The following is a 15,762-nucleotide window of genomic DNA, read 5'->3' on the forward strand; positions in this document are numbered from 1 at the left end:
GCGGTCTACCAAAAGCTGGGGCAGTTATTCGGCTTCAAACATCCAACGTCGGCAACACAAGCCGTCCGTTTGTATATACATCTGTGATTATCAAAAAATCGAATTCAAAACGCTGTCATTAGGGTTGATGTTACTAGCTCCGTGCAGAAACGCTAAGCGCTAAGTGCAAAAGGTTTATGGTACAATAAAACAGGGGTACGCCGATTCTATACGCCATGCTACGTCATGTCATGCAATGCAATGCTTAATGCTTTCTCTTCGTCGTATGGTCGTTTCTTCGTGATCGTGGTGCATCTTCACTGGGGGTTACCTGGTTATCGCTAACCAAGATACCCTCCAGGATATCGTTTTCTCTCTTTAAACCTTCAACATATCCTCGGACTTCCTTGATCCTCTTCTTCAATGCCTCCTTCCGCTGCCGTCTCGTCTCATCACGGACCTCAGGGTTTGCCCGTGGACGTCTTGATTGAGACTGTCCCCTTTGTTCGTCGACAATCTCATCTTCACTGTCAACTAGTTCGCTGGGGTTACCCTTTGCCACATCTTCAAAGCCGTTGGCCTGCAACAACGGCGATTTCTTATTGCTTCCTTCTTTTAAGACGGCCCTGAGTGTTTTTGATGGGACGCAATCGCACCATTCGGTGCTCTTTCCAGCCTTTGTTGCTTGTTCGGCTTGCATATTCCAGTGGTGGGAGATCAAGGCCCTAGTCGCCTTAAGTTCTTCGCTATAGCTAGCGCTGGTACGGGATCGCTTCTTTTTCTGTTTTTCCTCCTCGCTATCTTTGGGTTCCTCGACAATTGTCTTTTTTTGTGCCATTTCCGCTTCCAATTCTGCGTTTCGCATCCTAAGATCCCTGTTTTCTTTGTTCACGGTGCGGGCCCTCTGTTCCAACGTTTTACACCTTTCCTTCCATTCCTCTCTCTCGTCGCCTACTTTTCTCAACGCAACTTCGGCCGAGTTAAGATTCTTGGTGAGAATGGCGATTTTGGCCTGAAGGCTAGCCAGGCTCGTAGATTCTCTGTCGTCAGTTCCATCGTGTCCCTGTTGGCGTATGCTAGGGATCGATGCAGCATCGTGTAAATTAGGTTGTGGGATCTTTCTACGCAGATTCTTGAGAGGAAACTTTTTGGCTGGGGGTGATGTTTGATTTCGGTATTTCTCTAAGAGGTAGGAATCTGGAGAAGTTGATGGCGATGGCGGCAGGATGTTCGCGCCTTGTAGTAGCACCTGGCCATGTGGCCTAGATTTTGAAATTGTAGATGTAGATGTTCGCGACGGCATGGTGGAAAGAGCTTGGCTCAGCTCAGGAAATTCGGGAGATAATTTTTCAGACCGATGATATGGGTAGCTTGGGTACTAGCGTAGATGCGATGAAAGTAGTAGCAGTGTATGGAAAGGGGAAAGAAATGGGGGAGAAATATGCCCCTCTATAAATGAATGATATATCGAACGGTAATTATGGATAATTCCCAGCCTACTAAGCAAGCAGAGTGCTTATAATTATGCATCAATCGGATCAGGAAAAAAATGGAGCGTCATATTGTTCTCAGGCAATATCTTCTGGAACATATTTTTGAAGACACGCGCGACGTGGAAAGCGCTGTTCTGTTGGCTAATTAATCCCATCTTGTCCTAGCGCGGCCTGCACGACCTTGCTGGGTCCACACAGAACATCCCGACGAGGGTCGCCTTATGCATAGCTGCGCTGGAACATCTCAATTTGGTCGATGGAATAATTTAATGCATGCAGAGGTGACTCCTGGTTATATTAGTACGAAAAGTCAGGTGGCGAGCATCTTGTATCGAACTGTCCTCTCTGTCACAGTTGTTAGTTAGCCGGATAGCAATTGGCGGTTTCATCTGCGAAAGGTTTTGAAGCTCGACAGGTCCCGAGGTAACGTATGTACGCAAGAAGTATGTACCGTTCCTGACGAACAGCTACTAGCCACCCTTGAACCGTCCGATATAGGTATCCTGTGGGGGACAAAACGGAATATAAAAAAAACAAAAAAACAAAGATGTGCTATGGTATCTCTTTCGTCGAAATCTGCAACAGGTCCGCTGGTCCTGTCCAGTAAGATATCTACAAATCATTCAATAATTCCACATTCCAGCGCACGTCGACCTAATTGTCGGGTTGGAGCCTCGTACATATCCGCATCTTTCGCATCTCGAAAAATGTCTCATCCAGCTCAGGAGGTCTTCTTCGCAGCGGCAGCAGCCTTCTTCGCCTTCTTCTTCTTTGCCGAATTGATCATAACCACACTCAAGAAGCTACCTACGACGGCACTGATAATAAGGAGAAGAATAACGGGTATCCTAATAGCCCAGACACGTGGTGGGAACAGCGATTGTATCGGGTGGTCTTCATCGATGAATGGCTAAGGGAAACAGTCGTGTGTTAGTCGGGTACCCATTCGTCTGAAGTACAAGGCTCTCCAATTGAGGTTCCATATGAGGTGTATAACGTACAGTGAGGAGAGTCCAGACGGTGTAGTAGAGGAAAACAGTAGACGCGATGAGGAGCATGGCTAAGCCAGCGATTTTGTCCAACTGTGATACGCATGAGCCATGTTAGCCACTCCTGCCGAAGGTACCTAAACGGAGACCTAGTAGATAAATAGAGGTGGGATACCATCTTGAATATAGCTTGAAGGATGCAGAGCAGGTGGATTATAGAACTGTGGAAATGCGAGGCGTGAAAGGTCTAGATATAAGGACTTGGTTATGTCAAGAACCAGCACGAGGGGAGATAAGTGTGCCCAGCTGCACCGACACTGGTTTGTTTAGGCGACGTTGCGCGTTTGACCCTGGTCTTTACTGGTGATGAATTCTACGCTGAAGCGCCGGAATCAGCGCATTTTCTAGCACTAAGATATTCAGTGCTCGTAAGGCAAGCCTCACACCACACGACTTTTTCTATACTCGACTTGGCTCTTCACGACACCATCCATCATCTCCCTTGAAAAAGTTCCCATCACCACCATCGCGGTCCGCTGGAAAGAAGAGTAGTCTGGGCAGTAGAGGATCTGAGTATCCGGCACGGGCATTCTACAAATCTTCAAGATGGACATGGACGGCGGCCAGATCATCGTCCACTCCGCCGTTCGCCTCCCTTCGCCACAATCACGAGAGCCGACTCCTCCACCGGTGACATCTTCGAAACGTAAACGTACATCCCGTTCTCCGACTTCCCCTCCACGCGACGATGGACGGCGACGGTCGCCACCACCTCGCCGTATGCGCAATGACTTTGGTCTGCCGGATGTCGACCCTGAACGCGCCGCAGAGCGCATCCGACAGCTCGAGGCGCGTTCTACAGCGATGAAGGAGGAACCAGCAAAACCAGCATTCGACCCAAAGGCCGAATATGAAAAGTTGCTCACCATGCGCAGTGGAGGTACCTATATACCTCCGGCACGTCTTCGGGCCTTGCAGTCACAGATTACGGATAAGACCTCGAAGGAGTATCAGCGAATGGCCTGGGAACAGCTGAAAAAGTCGATCAACGGTCTTATCAACAAAGTCAACACCTCGAATATCAAGAGCATCGTTCCCGATTTGTTCCAAGAGAATTTGATCCGTGGGAGGGGACTTTATTGTCGGTCAATCATGAAGGCTCAAGCCGCAGCTTTAACGTATACGCCCGTCTATGCCGCGATGACTGCGATCATTAATACGAAACTACCCCAAGTCGGCGAGCTTTTGGTTAAGAGACTGGTGATACAGTTCAGGAAGGCATTCAAGCGAAACGACAAGGCGGTGTGCCTTTCTTCGACAACTTTTATCGCCCATCTGGTTAACCAGCAAGTCGCACACGAGCTCCTGGCCCTGGAAATTCTCATGTTATTGTTGATGCAAAACCCAACGGACGACTCTGTTGAAATCGCGGTTGGCTTCATGAGGGAAGTTGGTGCATATCTAGCGGAAATGTCAACCAAGGCGAACGAAGCTATCTACGATGCTTTCCGAAGTATCCTCCACGAATCCTCGATCGATAAGCGTGTCCAGTATATGATCGAAGTCTTGTTCCAAGTCAGAAGGGATAAATACAAAGACAACCCGATTGTTCGTGAGGAACTAGATCTCGTGGAGGAAGAGGACCAGATCACGCACCAGATCAACCTCAGCGACGACTCTATCGAATCACAAGATACCCTCAACGTCTTCAAATTCGACCCTCATTACGAAGAGCACGAGATCCTTTACAAGCGTACAAGAGCAGAAATCCTTGGGGAGGAATCTGGTAGCGAAGGCGAGGATGGTTCAGATGATGATGATGATGATGACGATGATGAATCGGACGAAGAGCAGGACGAGAAAGAAAAGCAGCTTCTCATTCAAGACCAGAGCAATACGAATCTTGTCAACCTTCGACGTACTATATACCTCACCATCATGTCCTCTATCGACTTTGAGGAATGCTGCCACAAGCTCATGAAAATCACATTACCGCCAGGCCAGGAACCCGAGTTAGTTTCTATGATTGTTGAGTGTTGTTCGCAGGAGCGTACCTATGCGAAATTCTACGGCAACATCGGTGAGAGATTCTGCAAACTCAACCGTCTCTGGCAAGATCTTTTTGAGAAGTCTTTCGCAAACTACTATGAAACGATCCACCGCTATGAGATCAACCGTCTCCGAAATATCGCTCGATTCTTCGGTCATCAGCTTGCGAACGACGCCATTGGCTGGCAGAGCTTGAACATCATCCATCTCAACGAGGAAGAGACAACCTCCTCCTCCCGTATTTTCATCAAGATTTTGTTCCAGGACTTGGCCGAGCAGATGACGATGAAGAAGGTTGTCGAACGATTGAACGATCCATTCCTTGCCGAGAGCTTCGCAGGATTGTTCCCCCGTGATAATCCTCGAAACACTAGATTTGCGATCAACTACTTCACCAGCATCGGAATGGGAGCGGTTACGGAAGGCCTTCGCGAATTCCTCCAAAGTATGCCGAAGCAAACTGTTCCTGCTTTGCCTGTCCCGAGGCAGGATAGCGACGACGAGGACGAACGAGGACGTAGCAGATCTCGGAGCTCTAGCTACACCAGAAGCAGCTATTCCAGGAGTCGGAGTACCAGGAGCGCAAGGAGCTACAGTTACTCTAGAAGCCGTAGTAGGAGCAGGAGTTACGATAGCAGGAGCTCGGGCAGAGGACGGAATACGAGGCGCCGTAGCTACAGCAGGAGCAGTAGGAGCTATAGTTCGAGGTCCCGAAGCTATTCTAGCTCGAAGTCAAGGTCAAGGTCGAAGGACGCCAAGAAGAATCCGAAGTCCAGTCGGGATGACGGCGACCGCAAAGGCAGGGGTAGGGATAGGAGCTACGACAGCTACGACAGCCGAAGTCGAAGTCGAAGCCGGTCATACTCTAAGTCGAAGTCGCCTCCGAAGAAAACAGACAGACGCGCGAGCCCAAACCGTAGCAGGAGTCCACCGCCAGCTCGGGGAAAGGACTACTATCGCCGCCGAAGTCCGAGTTACGACGACAGGTCCCCGCCGAGACGAGGGGGTGCGAGAGATCGCAGCCCGGAACCATCTAGGCGAGCCCGAGATCATAGTCGACAACGGTCATTTTCACCCCGAAGAGATCGTGAAAGCATGGATATCGACAGGAAGGAGTCCGCTAGAGATAGCGGACGCGGAGGGGGGGGCAGGGCAAGAGCATCGGATTTCTTGTAAAGATGGGGGAATATTGTACTCGGTCAGAATGGGATTTCCCATGTCAAGCGGTTGTTCTGCATGATTGGCAAGATTGGAAGTTGCTTTGCCTTGCAGCTTCGTATTATCATTTAATATTAAATTACCACCCAACATTATGTATATTATATCTTCTACTGCGAATGGCATAGCGGACACGGATGAATGGCATCTTAGTTTCTTTCCTTCTTCCAACCAAGGTCGACTTTCTTCTGCAGAACAGGGCTGGCCAGGCCCCGTCTTGGCGCGTCGTTTAGCGCCATACCAAACCAATCTTCTGCAGCGACCGGACAGGCCAAATTTAGAAGCTAGAGGTTAAGCTCAGCTCGGGAACCGGTAATGAGGATTAATATTTGATCACGGTGATAGTAGTAATATCCGTCGGCGTAGTTAGAGCTAGTCTATGTATGGTGGTGGTGAATCATCCTGCATGCAGCAGCAAGCTTATAAGCCAAGCAGTGGCGGACGGGCAAATTGCTTAAAGGCGAGCGACTGCCCTTTCAATCTCAACCTCGCTCATCCGTCGACAACACCGCCGCCATTAATTAACCTCGCAAACCACCATCGCCACTCACCGCCATCATCAAAAGCTACCGATCTCGGGGAAGACCTTTGGCCTCGACGGCGACGAGATATCCATCGTCATCGTATTCCCCTCCTCTTCCGCCTCCGTTCCTTTGCCCCGTTTCGTAGTTCTGGTAGCTAGCAACGACTCTTCCTTTGTCCTTCCCCCGATCCGCTCGAGAACTAAACCCGGCTCTCGAAACATCGCCATCACCGCTCCCGTCAATACTTCCTACGGAGGCCGTACTATTCATTTCCGATCGATAATGGAGAAAAGACATCCTAGTTCTTTCCAGCAGCTGGAAAAGCTCGGAGAGGGTACCTATGCCACTGTACGATGACCCACCAGCGCCACCGTAAAGCCAAAATCGCAATCAGCTAATTATATTACTCACTACCACCACAGGTATTCAAAGGTCGAAATCGCCAAACTGGCGAGCTCGTAGCCCTTAAGGAAATCCACCTCGATAGTGAAGAGGGAACACCATCGACAGCAATTCGTGAGATTTCCCTTATGAAGGAGCTCAAGCACGAAAACATCGTCTCCCTTCACGACGTCATCCACACCGAGAATAAATTAATGCTCGTCTTCGAGCACATGGACAAGGATCTGAAAAAGTATATGGACTCTCGCGGTGACCGTGGTGCCCTGGACCCAGCTACGATCAGAAGCTTCATGTACCAACTCCTCTGCGGAATAGCATTCTGCCACGAGAACAGAGTTCTCCACCGAGACTTGAAACCCCAAAACTTGCTCATTAATGCCAAGGGCCAGCTTAAACTAGCGGATTTCGGTCTCGCCAGAGCCTTTGGTATCCCCGTCAATACTTTCTCCAATGAAGTCGTGACTCTATGGTATCGAGCACCCGATGTCCTCCTCGGCTCGAGAACCTATAACACTTCCATCGATATCTGGAGCGCGGGTTGCATCATGGCGGAGATGTACACCGGCCGCCCACTGTTCCCGGGAACCACCAACGAGGACCAATTGCAGAAGATTTTCAGGTTGATGGGTACACCTTCGGAGAGATCGTGGCCACAGATCTCGCAGTATCCAGAGTATAGGAATAACTTCCACGTCTACGCCACACAAGATCTCCGATTGATCCTGAGGCAGATCGATCCCGTTGGGTTGGACTTGTTGAGCAGGATGTTGCAGTTGAGGCCCGAGATGAGAATTAGCGCAAAGGATGCCCTCAAACACGCTTGGTTCAGCGATTATAGGAAGAACGCACCAGCCAACGGGGCGATCCCCGGTGGATTACCAATACCCGGACCGGTCGCACCTGGAATCCCAGGAGGGACGTCACAGCTCCCCCCTCAGCAGCCACAGCCGCAAGTCATGCAGGGTCAGCCGGTGATGCAGCCTCAACAGCCGTATCCCCAGCACCCACAGCACCCACAGCAACAGCACCCGCAGCATCCCCAGCAGCATCCGCAACAGCATCCTCAGCAATATCAGCCACACTACCCTCCAAACCAGTCAATGGCACAAGGATACTAGGGCTATCCCGGTCCCGTTGGTTATCCCTATCCCTATTACATCCCTCCCCAACAACCGCTGTATAACCCGCATCCGGACGCCTACCAAGGCTGGTGGTGGACCAACGCTCAGGGTTAGCATAGAGGCTATCCTCAGAGGCTAACTTCCCACATCAACCCCATTCCACATCCTGCCCGGGTTTCATGGACATTTCTAAATTTGCGTCGGCGGTCTCTGCTGTTGTTGCTCTCTTTTCCTTTCCCTCCCACCTACTTTTTCACGACTACATATTTTTAGTCTTCTCCGCTTTTATGTGCATCCAGCTTGGCTTGTTCTTTTTTTTTTCTCTTGCCCGTGTTTTAACGTTGGTGTTCGCGAGGGAAAAGGTTGGCTGTTTCTTGATGAGGGTTTTTTTTATAAAATATATACTTTTTTTTTTCTCCCTTGATGATATTGTTATGAACTAGGTTTGGAATCAGACTTCTACGTAGTGATCCATTTTTATATTCCGACCCGTAAATTTGGACTCGAGTACTCCTTCAAAAACTATACTAGTTACCCTAAGTAATTCAGCATGGAGGCTGCATCGAACACATACTTCATATGCCGGCAAGCCCATCTGCATCCTATGAAAAGCCTCGTCCCGTGGCCACCTCTCGAGACTTGGGCACCCTCTACGGATCCAGTCGGGGTTCTAAAATCAATTCGGAGCATCTGGTATATTCCTTTCGAATCGGGGTTGTATGATTATCAAAAGAACTGTGATAAACTTGTTCTCGTACCCAAACCCGGTCGGTTCTCGATTCGGTTGTTCATGCCGCACGGACGAAATCGATATCGCGACGATAATGAGAACACCAAGCCCCAATCCGGTATGAGAGTCACTCCCTGTCCAAGTCCAAGTCCTGTGCGTAAAACCATCGAACTACGGACTTGGAAGTTGAGAATTTGCTGCGGATCGCAACCAATCGTCCTTTGGGTTGCGTCGATCGCCCACAACAACTTGACGTCGCGATGGCCGATCTATTCATCGTCGCACCGGGCTCGATTTTAGGATCGATCGGGCAGCTTCGTCGAGCGATTCATTCGGTGAGCCGGGTTCGAAAAGGGTAGGAAGTTTGAAGTCGGAAGGTATCACGCGGGTCGGTCTGCACGCGAGGCGCCTGCAGGTGTTGTCGATGTTGGATATTGCGGACGTCCGCGCGAGATGATCACCGTACCTATGCGGCTCAGATATAATGAGTCGAAGCCCATCAAATGATAATCTTGCCTTTTTGCAAATGTCTCATCGCAATCTTCACTTTTTTATTCACACGACGCAGCGCAGTCCTGCGGCGTTTCCGTTACACATATCGTTACGTAAGGTCCCCATTTGGAAATCCTCATGGAATGCAGCAGCATATGCGAATGTCGCCGACCGGTTGAAAATGTATCCGTATTTTCAAAACGCTGGGGGGTTTTTTTTATCACCGGCATCGAACCACGAGGGAATTCTCGAGGCAGGCACAGCGCGGTCATTTCTTCTTCTTTTCCCTTTTATAGCGGTTTTAAGAAGGAAGTTCGATGCAAGGTTCCAAACGCAACGTTACCGTGGGTTGGTCTCGACGGCTGCGATTATCAAGTGAAAAAGAAAAGCTTGATTTTTTTTTTTTAAGAAAATGCATATGCAAAGATGCAATGCGACCCCGGAAAACTGCTCGGGAAGCCAGCTCTAGATCCCTCCCCGTCCTCAAGCCGCAGCCGTGCCCGCATGCGGTGATCGGCGGGACTTCTCAAGAATCGCAACATGTGCAACTCGAGATTTAAATCCTGTTGCGCAGGTTCCTTATCACTAAAAAAATAAACCGGAAGGGTAATAGGTAGGTGTTCATCTTGTTCCCCCTTGGAAGGGGTGACGTTGTACGAGGGAAAAGGACGACAGAATAATGCTTCCATGTGCCTCTATTTTCACAAGTCGTACGGATACAACTTTGATCGGAAAAGGATGGTTTCGTGGTACCTAAATCCAAGATATACCATTACTCTCCTGTGCGGGAAGGGAGAGGAAAGATACACAAGGGTAAATGGATATAGTATGGAGAAAAAGTGGTGATTAAAATACACTTTAGAAATCCCTATCTCGGGATCTTGAGGCGGGGGTTCCGAGAAGGATCAAGATCTCGTGTCGTCGACGAACGCGGCGTTTTTAGCATTCCACATCCCTTCCATCCCTAATCGTGAGATATTTCGCAAGATCTAGTCTCAAGCGATACGATGATTTAGGACATCGACAATTGAAAGCCGCGCCGATAGTCGCCGCCCGGGTCGAGCTTGTACCTTCCACGGAGTAGATTGGCGCCCTTTCTTTTTCAAGAGCGTGGGCTCGAAGGGAGTTTGATTATTTCTTATCCAGAGACTCGCTTCCAGAACCAGGTCTTTTGGTGAGGATTTCGTCGATAAGACCCATGTTCAAGGCATCTTCAGCTGACATGAAGAGGTCACGTTCCATGATTTTCTCTGGAAGCATTCAAGGGGCCCGAGTTAGAGATTCGGATGTAAAAGAACGACGGTGGTGAACTTACCGATTTCATCCAGCGTATGCGGCTTTGTAAGATGTTTTTGGTATATCTTGTTCAACGACTCCCGTACCCGAAGGATCTCCTTCGCATGGATCGCAATGTCGCTGTTCAAAATGTTAGATTAGGTGGGAATCCGAACCGTTCATCATTGCTACCGGGACATGCTTGCATCCCATACCTTGCTTGACCGCTGAAACCACCACCTGCACGAAGGCGATTAGCATATATATATCCGAGATAAGAGATCTCATGGGAGTATAATAAGAGGAGAGGGGGACAAACTTGGTTGGTGGAGCATAACACTCGAATGAGGGAGAGCGAAGCGTCTGCCTTTCTCCCCGCCAACTAGTAACAGAGAACCCATACTCGCCGCCTGCCCAATACATATCGTCGAGACAGGACATTGAATGTAATTCATTGTATCATAAATCGCAAGGCCTAAAATACGATATATAAAAGATCAATTTTCTCGTTATCACCAGCCCATGGATAATTCGAAGCCTATCATGTCACGCAAGGATAGAAATCGAGTTCGGGAAGCATTCAGACGGAAGCGGCCGGTGAATTTTACCTGCTGTTACACTCCCTCCCGGAGAATTAATGTAGAGATGGATAGGCTTATCCGGGTTATCAGCCTCCAAGAAAAGCAGCTGAGCCACTACGGTTGCGGAAAGACCATCGTGGACGGGACCGTTCAGGGTGATGATCCTTTCTTTGAGCAACCGGGAGAAGATGTCATAAGTGTGCCAACCGCCAGCCTGGATGATTGGTTAGTACCCTTCGATCGAGTTATCAGGAGATATGTAGATTTACAGTTGTTTCATGAACATACGGAGTGGGGACCCAGTCCCGTACAGCCGGACGTGAAGAAAAGGGACGAATGGCCTGCAGTAGTGATGATTTGGGCACAACGATGCGAGGGATACTACGCGAGGTGGGCCATGCATATGCAGGTCTCCCAATCGTCAGAGTCTCGAGCAGAGACTTTGGAAGGAGGGAGGGGCGCATGGCTGGGAAGATGTGATGTCGTCGGCTGAGTCTTGGTCTCCAGCGGTGTGGAGGTCGAAACGTTAACGAGCACGGGCCGTTGGAAAATGAATTTTGACCTCTGTGTTGCCGTGTCGCTACGAACCGGTGTGCTGGAGAACTCGAGCCGACAGCATGCTGTCGGAGCACTTCGTCAGCCCTCGAAAGGGCCTCACCCAGCACCGAATACGTTTCCCTCGGAGGCAATTGATATCGATACAGCCTTGGCGATTTTTATTTTAACCATCATTATATTTCTTTCAACTAATCGATCAGGCTTGGACGCACTGCTGGCTCTGAGCCAATGGCTGCGAACTATCGCAGGCCCGTCGAGGTATTTCTTTACTCCGAGGGGACAGACATATTGATACCCATTGGTTTCTTTCATAAAATCCAGCCTTGGACCCCTCCGAAATGACTCTCTTCCTGTGTAAGTCTGTTCGGAGCCAACGAATCGAGACGGGTTTACCCCAGACTTGGCACCCAGCCAAAGCTTTCTTGGACGTCCTTGGTACGGGCTTCCCTTCAAACCTGTCGGATGTGATCGAATTTTTATATCATATTCTTTACGAGATGAGCATTCTGCTATACCGAGATCGCGGTCGCAGGGCACGAAGAAGCCATGTTTCTGAGAATTATCGCTCTGCACGTTTCGACAACGTGGTCGAGTTTTCAAAATCAGCTCTGGCATGGAGATGATCGTATGGTTGGCTGTTGGCACGTCATTTCGCGACATCTCTGCCCAGAGGCAAACTGCCAATAGCGCGGAAGGGTTGGACCCAGCACCACAGATCCGCCATCGACCACCGGCTGTCTGGTATTGGCCTGGCCGTCGGTGAAAGGGGACGATTTCATCACGAAATGACAAAAGGTTAGGTAATAAGACGCAACCGAAGGCTGGCCCGGTGACCTCTGCCCCTCATTTCGGGCACCAAAAAAATCGAGTCGAATGCTTAAATGTTCCATCGTATTGGGCCTCCGAACGCAGCCCAGCAGAAGAGCGCCTCCTCCAGCTGACCCTTCGAATGCGATTTTTATTTTACTCGGTTGGTTCCCAATGCACCGACTTTATTCTGTGAAGGTTTGCTAGGTTCGAGTCAGATCTGACATGAAAAGGGTTTGGATCACGCCAGGTGACGCCTTGTTCCTCGATCCCCGGCCCCTGTTAACCTACCTGTTCTCAAAGCTTGATGCCCCACAAAACACCAGCTTTCGTGAAGTTTTTCCTTTCCCCGGACTTTCGCTACTGCAGCAGATGACGCTATACGCTATTTCGATCACCCTCATGCGGGCAGACCGTCGTAGACCGCATCCTGAAGCCTAATTCTGGACCTCTCATGTGAAGAAAAATTTTCATCCCGGAGCATGCGAAGACCCTTTTTGCTTTTGACCAGCCAGCATATCGCATGATCCTTCTCGCGGGTGTTCTGTGCGACTTGAGAGCTCGCCTTTGTTTCCCTTACGAGATGAACGACTGTTTCGGCCACAGTTCTTCAAAAGTAAATGGAGACGGTGCGACATTTCTTACGAATTCTTAATTATAATCCGGCGGGTGAATCCCCATGGCATCCGTATTTAAGAAGCTTCGTGGACAGGTTATTCTTCCAAAGGGATTTGCTTTGACACACACCGGGCAGATACTTTGGACGACTCGGGGTTCGAATTCGACTTTGGACAACTGGCGGTCAAAGTTAATTCGCTTTGGACGACAATAAAAGACCTCGTTTTTAGTATTTTCTAAACCTCCAATTCGAATATCACCCACGGACTGCAGCAATTGCAATCACAAAAACAGGCATCTAGCAGCGCCTAATTCGACAACAAGGCCGGAGCCAAGAGCATTATTCGCGCGGGCGACCTTTTCCTTGCGACCGGCTGCAACAACCCAACGCACTTCCTGTTCGTAGTCGCGAGGTGCCCAATACCCTGGAACAGCAGCAGCGGTCGGTACTTATCCCTGTCGAATTCCACGCCAGTTACCAGCCCTTTATGCACGGACCGGGTCGACCGTTCCGTTGGTTCTGCGTGTGATTTTATTTTGATATCGTAGGGAGATATAAACCGTTGTTCGAGTTCCTGGGCTGTGTGATTTTGTGGGAGTGGATAATATATATCCCCAGGCTCTCTATACGACTTCAGCAGAAGAACAGTTGGTGTGCAACGTAGATACGTCTATACGCTTCTCATTACATATATCGAATATCCCCACACACGGGGCGGGCATTCTTCCACCGTCATCTTCATTCGAATTCAACAACAGCCAAGATGACTTCGACTTCAAATTCTGACCCCAAAACACTTCTGGAAAAGCTTCCATATGATGTAATGACCCTCATAGTTCCCCATCTGGATCTATTCGATATTGCAAGATGTCGTTTGGTTTCGAGAGGATTCTACCGTCTCTTTACGGATGATTCCGTCTGTCGATTCGTACTTAAGATGTTGTTCGACAAAGTACCGGAATCTTCTAACCCGGCGGCTGGAAACGTCGAATTGACCCGGCTCATCGCCAGAACGTCGCGATGGATACGAAAGGACCCCTCTAGGGTCGAGAAACTTGTCGTTGCGAAAGGCAGCACCGATCCAAGCTACTTGGGCTGGGGTGTCGTTGGTAATGTCCTAGTTTATCAGTCACCCTCGCACATCGACGGTGAACAATCCCAACGGTCGATGTTAATCCTCAAATGCCTTAATAAGAGCAGCAAGGAGATTCACATCGACCTCATCGGGATTGATCCCTTGTTCGACTCGGTCCACCCGGACGAAGATAACAAATGGAACATCTTCATCCCGAGAACCGCTGACCGAGGCGACAAGTTCTTGACCGGCCAGAAGCAACTACCTCCTTTCATGATGGTTGCCAGCCATCCGAGAACCACAATTCAACTGCAGGACAATCCCCGTGGCGTGCCTCAGCGACTCAGGGATTTCTTGAACAGACGATCTTCGAATCCCCCGACCGCAGTTCACCAATCGCTGGTTATCATTTCGCTCGATCCATCGAATCTTGGACAAGTTATATGCAACTGGACGATCGACGACGAGGTCCGCTGCTTCGACGCCAACGAGCATTACTTCGCATACTCCAAGAAGGGGGCGAGGAATAAGTACAACATCGCATTCTTCAATCGGATCATCCCGTCGTGGCCAATGGTCCACGAAACAGCGGGTGTGGATAAGGTTGCGGAATCGTTGGCAACCTTTGCATACCTCGCCCACAAGGAGATCTCAGCCCTGGGAGCCGACGTCGCGGGGCGCCATCTATTCATCAGTTTTGCTTCGTCGGTACAGATCGTCGATGTCAAAACCGGAGCTTCATTAAAGAAGACAGACCTTTCGATGCCGCCTTTTCGGGACTCCGTCGCTGCCGAAAGCGTCAAGCCTCTTTTCACTTTCTTCCAAGCTACCGAGACCCGAAATGCCGAGGGTGAAACGGTCACTGTCGACCTCTGCTGCAATCTTCGTTACGATGAAATCTATAATGATTTCATCCAACACCGTCAAGCGACAGCGTTGTGGAAGCTAGATGCCAGTATTCTGGCGGATGGAACCGTCACAGGCTTGACCTGGCGCCCGGCTTTCATGACAACACCGAAGGTTTCCAGACAGCATATCCCCATCTCGATGGATTCCACAACTTTGGCTTCCAATCGTCTCCACGACTGTCTTGCTATTTCAACAGTCAGGGTCAATGCTGAACAAATGAGGGCTGGATATCGAGGATCTCATGCTTACCACCAACAACGAGGGTTAACTCTCATCGGGAGCATCCCCAGCATTGTCACAAACCTATATAATGTCTCCATATTCGAGAGCGATGCCGACGTCTCATCGCAGGGCGCCAAGAACGCCAAGTGGCTGCAGCCTACATCGTCGATTCACGTATTAAGCTCTTCGGCTGTCTCGAAGACAGCGGAGGTTTCCTTCCGTTCCCGAGAAGCGAGGGCGAGGGTTCCTAATCCGACGGTTGACTGTGCTCCTATTGCGGTTGGCTGCGGGTGGGTGGTCTTTGCGAAGGATAGGAGCGATCGGTGCACGCCACTCAACCTTTATGGAAGGTTGGGAGGTCTTAGAAAGGCGGATGAACTGATCGTTGTCCGGTTTGACTGATATACACGTCCCTTCTTATTCTGTCCTCGTCTTCTACTGCTTGTTTTTCGTCCGTCGCCGTGATGGCAAATCGATGTTTTCTAATCGCTTTTTTTTTTTTTTACCTGCACGTTCTAGCGACATCATACCGGAGTTGTGGAGTTTGGTTTTCACGTTTTTACGCATAACGAGAGGACTTTCGGGAGCATTCATGGGAGGGAGGAAGGAAAAGTCTTTTTTCTCTCTTTCGGTCAATCCGCCTTATCTTAATCAGGGCCCACAGGCAGGGGCCTTAAAAAATGTATATATATCTCCTTCGGGCAGCGTGCGTTGGCTCG

The 15,762-nt window shown here is 49.7% G+C and overlaps 6 protein-coding genes across 6 annotated transcripts; 3 read left to right on the plus strand and 3 right to left on the minus strand.

The window, feature by feature from the left end:
* Positions 1-244: 244 nt before the first annotated feature.
* On the minus strand, positions 245-1,282 carry DFL_001913 (uncharacterized protein; the record flags this gene model as incomplete). Its single annotated transcript, XM_067630617.1, has 1 exon — positions 245-1,282. The coding sequence occupies one exon, from the start codon at positions 1,280-1,282 to the stop codon at positions 245-247; it is 1,038 nt and encodes a 345-aa protein (XP_067493243.1).
* A 911-nt stretch (positions 1,283-2,193) lies between these two features.
* On the minus strand, positions 2,194-2,639 carry DFL_001914 (uncharacterized protein; the record flags this gene model as incomplete). The annotated part of the gene is made up of 3 exons (XM_067630618.1): positions 2,194-2,382; positions 2,474-2,554; positions 2,637-2,639. 3 exons carry the CDS (start codon positions 2,637-2,639, stop codon positions 2,194-2,196), a joined length of 273 nt encoding a protein of 90 aa, XP_067493244.1.
* A 428-nt stretch (positions 2,640-3,067) lies between these two features.
* On the plus strand, positions 3,068-5,686 carry DFL_001915 (uncharacterized protein; the record flags this gene model as incomplete). Its single annotated transcript, XM_067630619.1, has 1 exon — positions 3,068-5,686. The coding sequence occupies one exon, from the start codon at positions 3,068-3,070 to the stop codon at positions 5,684-5,686; it is 2,619 nt and encodes an 872-aa protein (XP_067493245.1).
* Positions 5,687-6,534: 848 nt separating this feature from the next.
* On the plus strand, positions 6,535-7,772 carry DFL_001916 (uncharacterized protein; the record flags this gene model as incomplete). The annotated part of the gene is made up of 2 exons (XM_067630620.1): positions 6,535-6,600; positions 6,675-7,772. The coding sequence occupies 2 exons, from the start codon at positions 6,535-6,537 to the stop codon at positions 7,770-7,772; spliced, it is 1,164 nt and encodes a 387-aa protein (XP_067493246.1).
* A 2,356-nt stretch (positions 7,773-10,128) lies between these two features.
* On the minus strand, positions 10,129-11,317 carry DFL_001917 (uncharacterized protein; the record flags this gene model as incomplete). Its single annotated transcript, XM_067630621.1, has 6 exons — positions 10,129-10,247; positions 10,313-10,413; positions 10,488-10,512; positions 10,592-10,747; positions 10,881-11,067; positions 11,123-11,317. The coding sequence occupies 6 exons, from the start codon at positions 11,315-11,317 to the stop codon at positions 10,129-10,131; spliced, it is 783 nt and encodes a 260-aa protein (XP_067493247.1).
* A 2,283-nt stretch (positions 11,318-13,600) lies between these two features.
* Positions 13,601-15,445, plus strand: DFL_001918 (uncharacterized protein; the record flags this gene model as incomplete). Its single annotated transcript, XM_067630622.1, has 1 exon — positions 13,601-15,445. One exon carries the CDS (start codon positions 13,601-13,603, stop codon positions 15,443-15,445), a length of 1,845 nt encoding a protein of 614 aa, XP_067493248.1.
* Positions 15,446-15,762: the final 317 nt, after the last annotated feature.

The sequence above is a fragment of the Arthrobotrys flagrans genome, assembly GCF_004000055.1.
Source record: "Arthrobotrys flagrans strain CBS H-5679 chromosome Unknown unitig_3, whole genome shotgun sequence".
NCBI lineage: Eukaryota > Fungi > Ascomycota > Orbiliomycetes > Orbiliales > Orbiliaceae > Arthrobotrys > Arthrobotrys flagrans.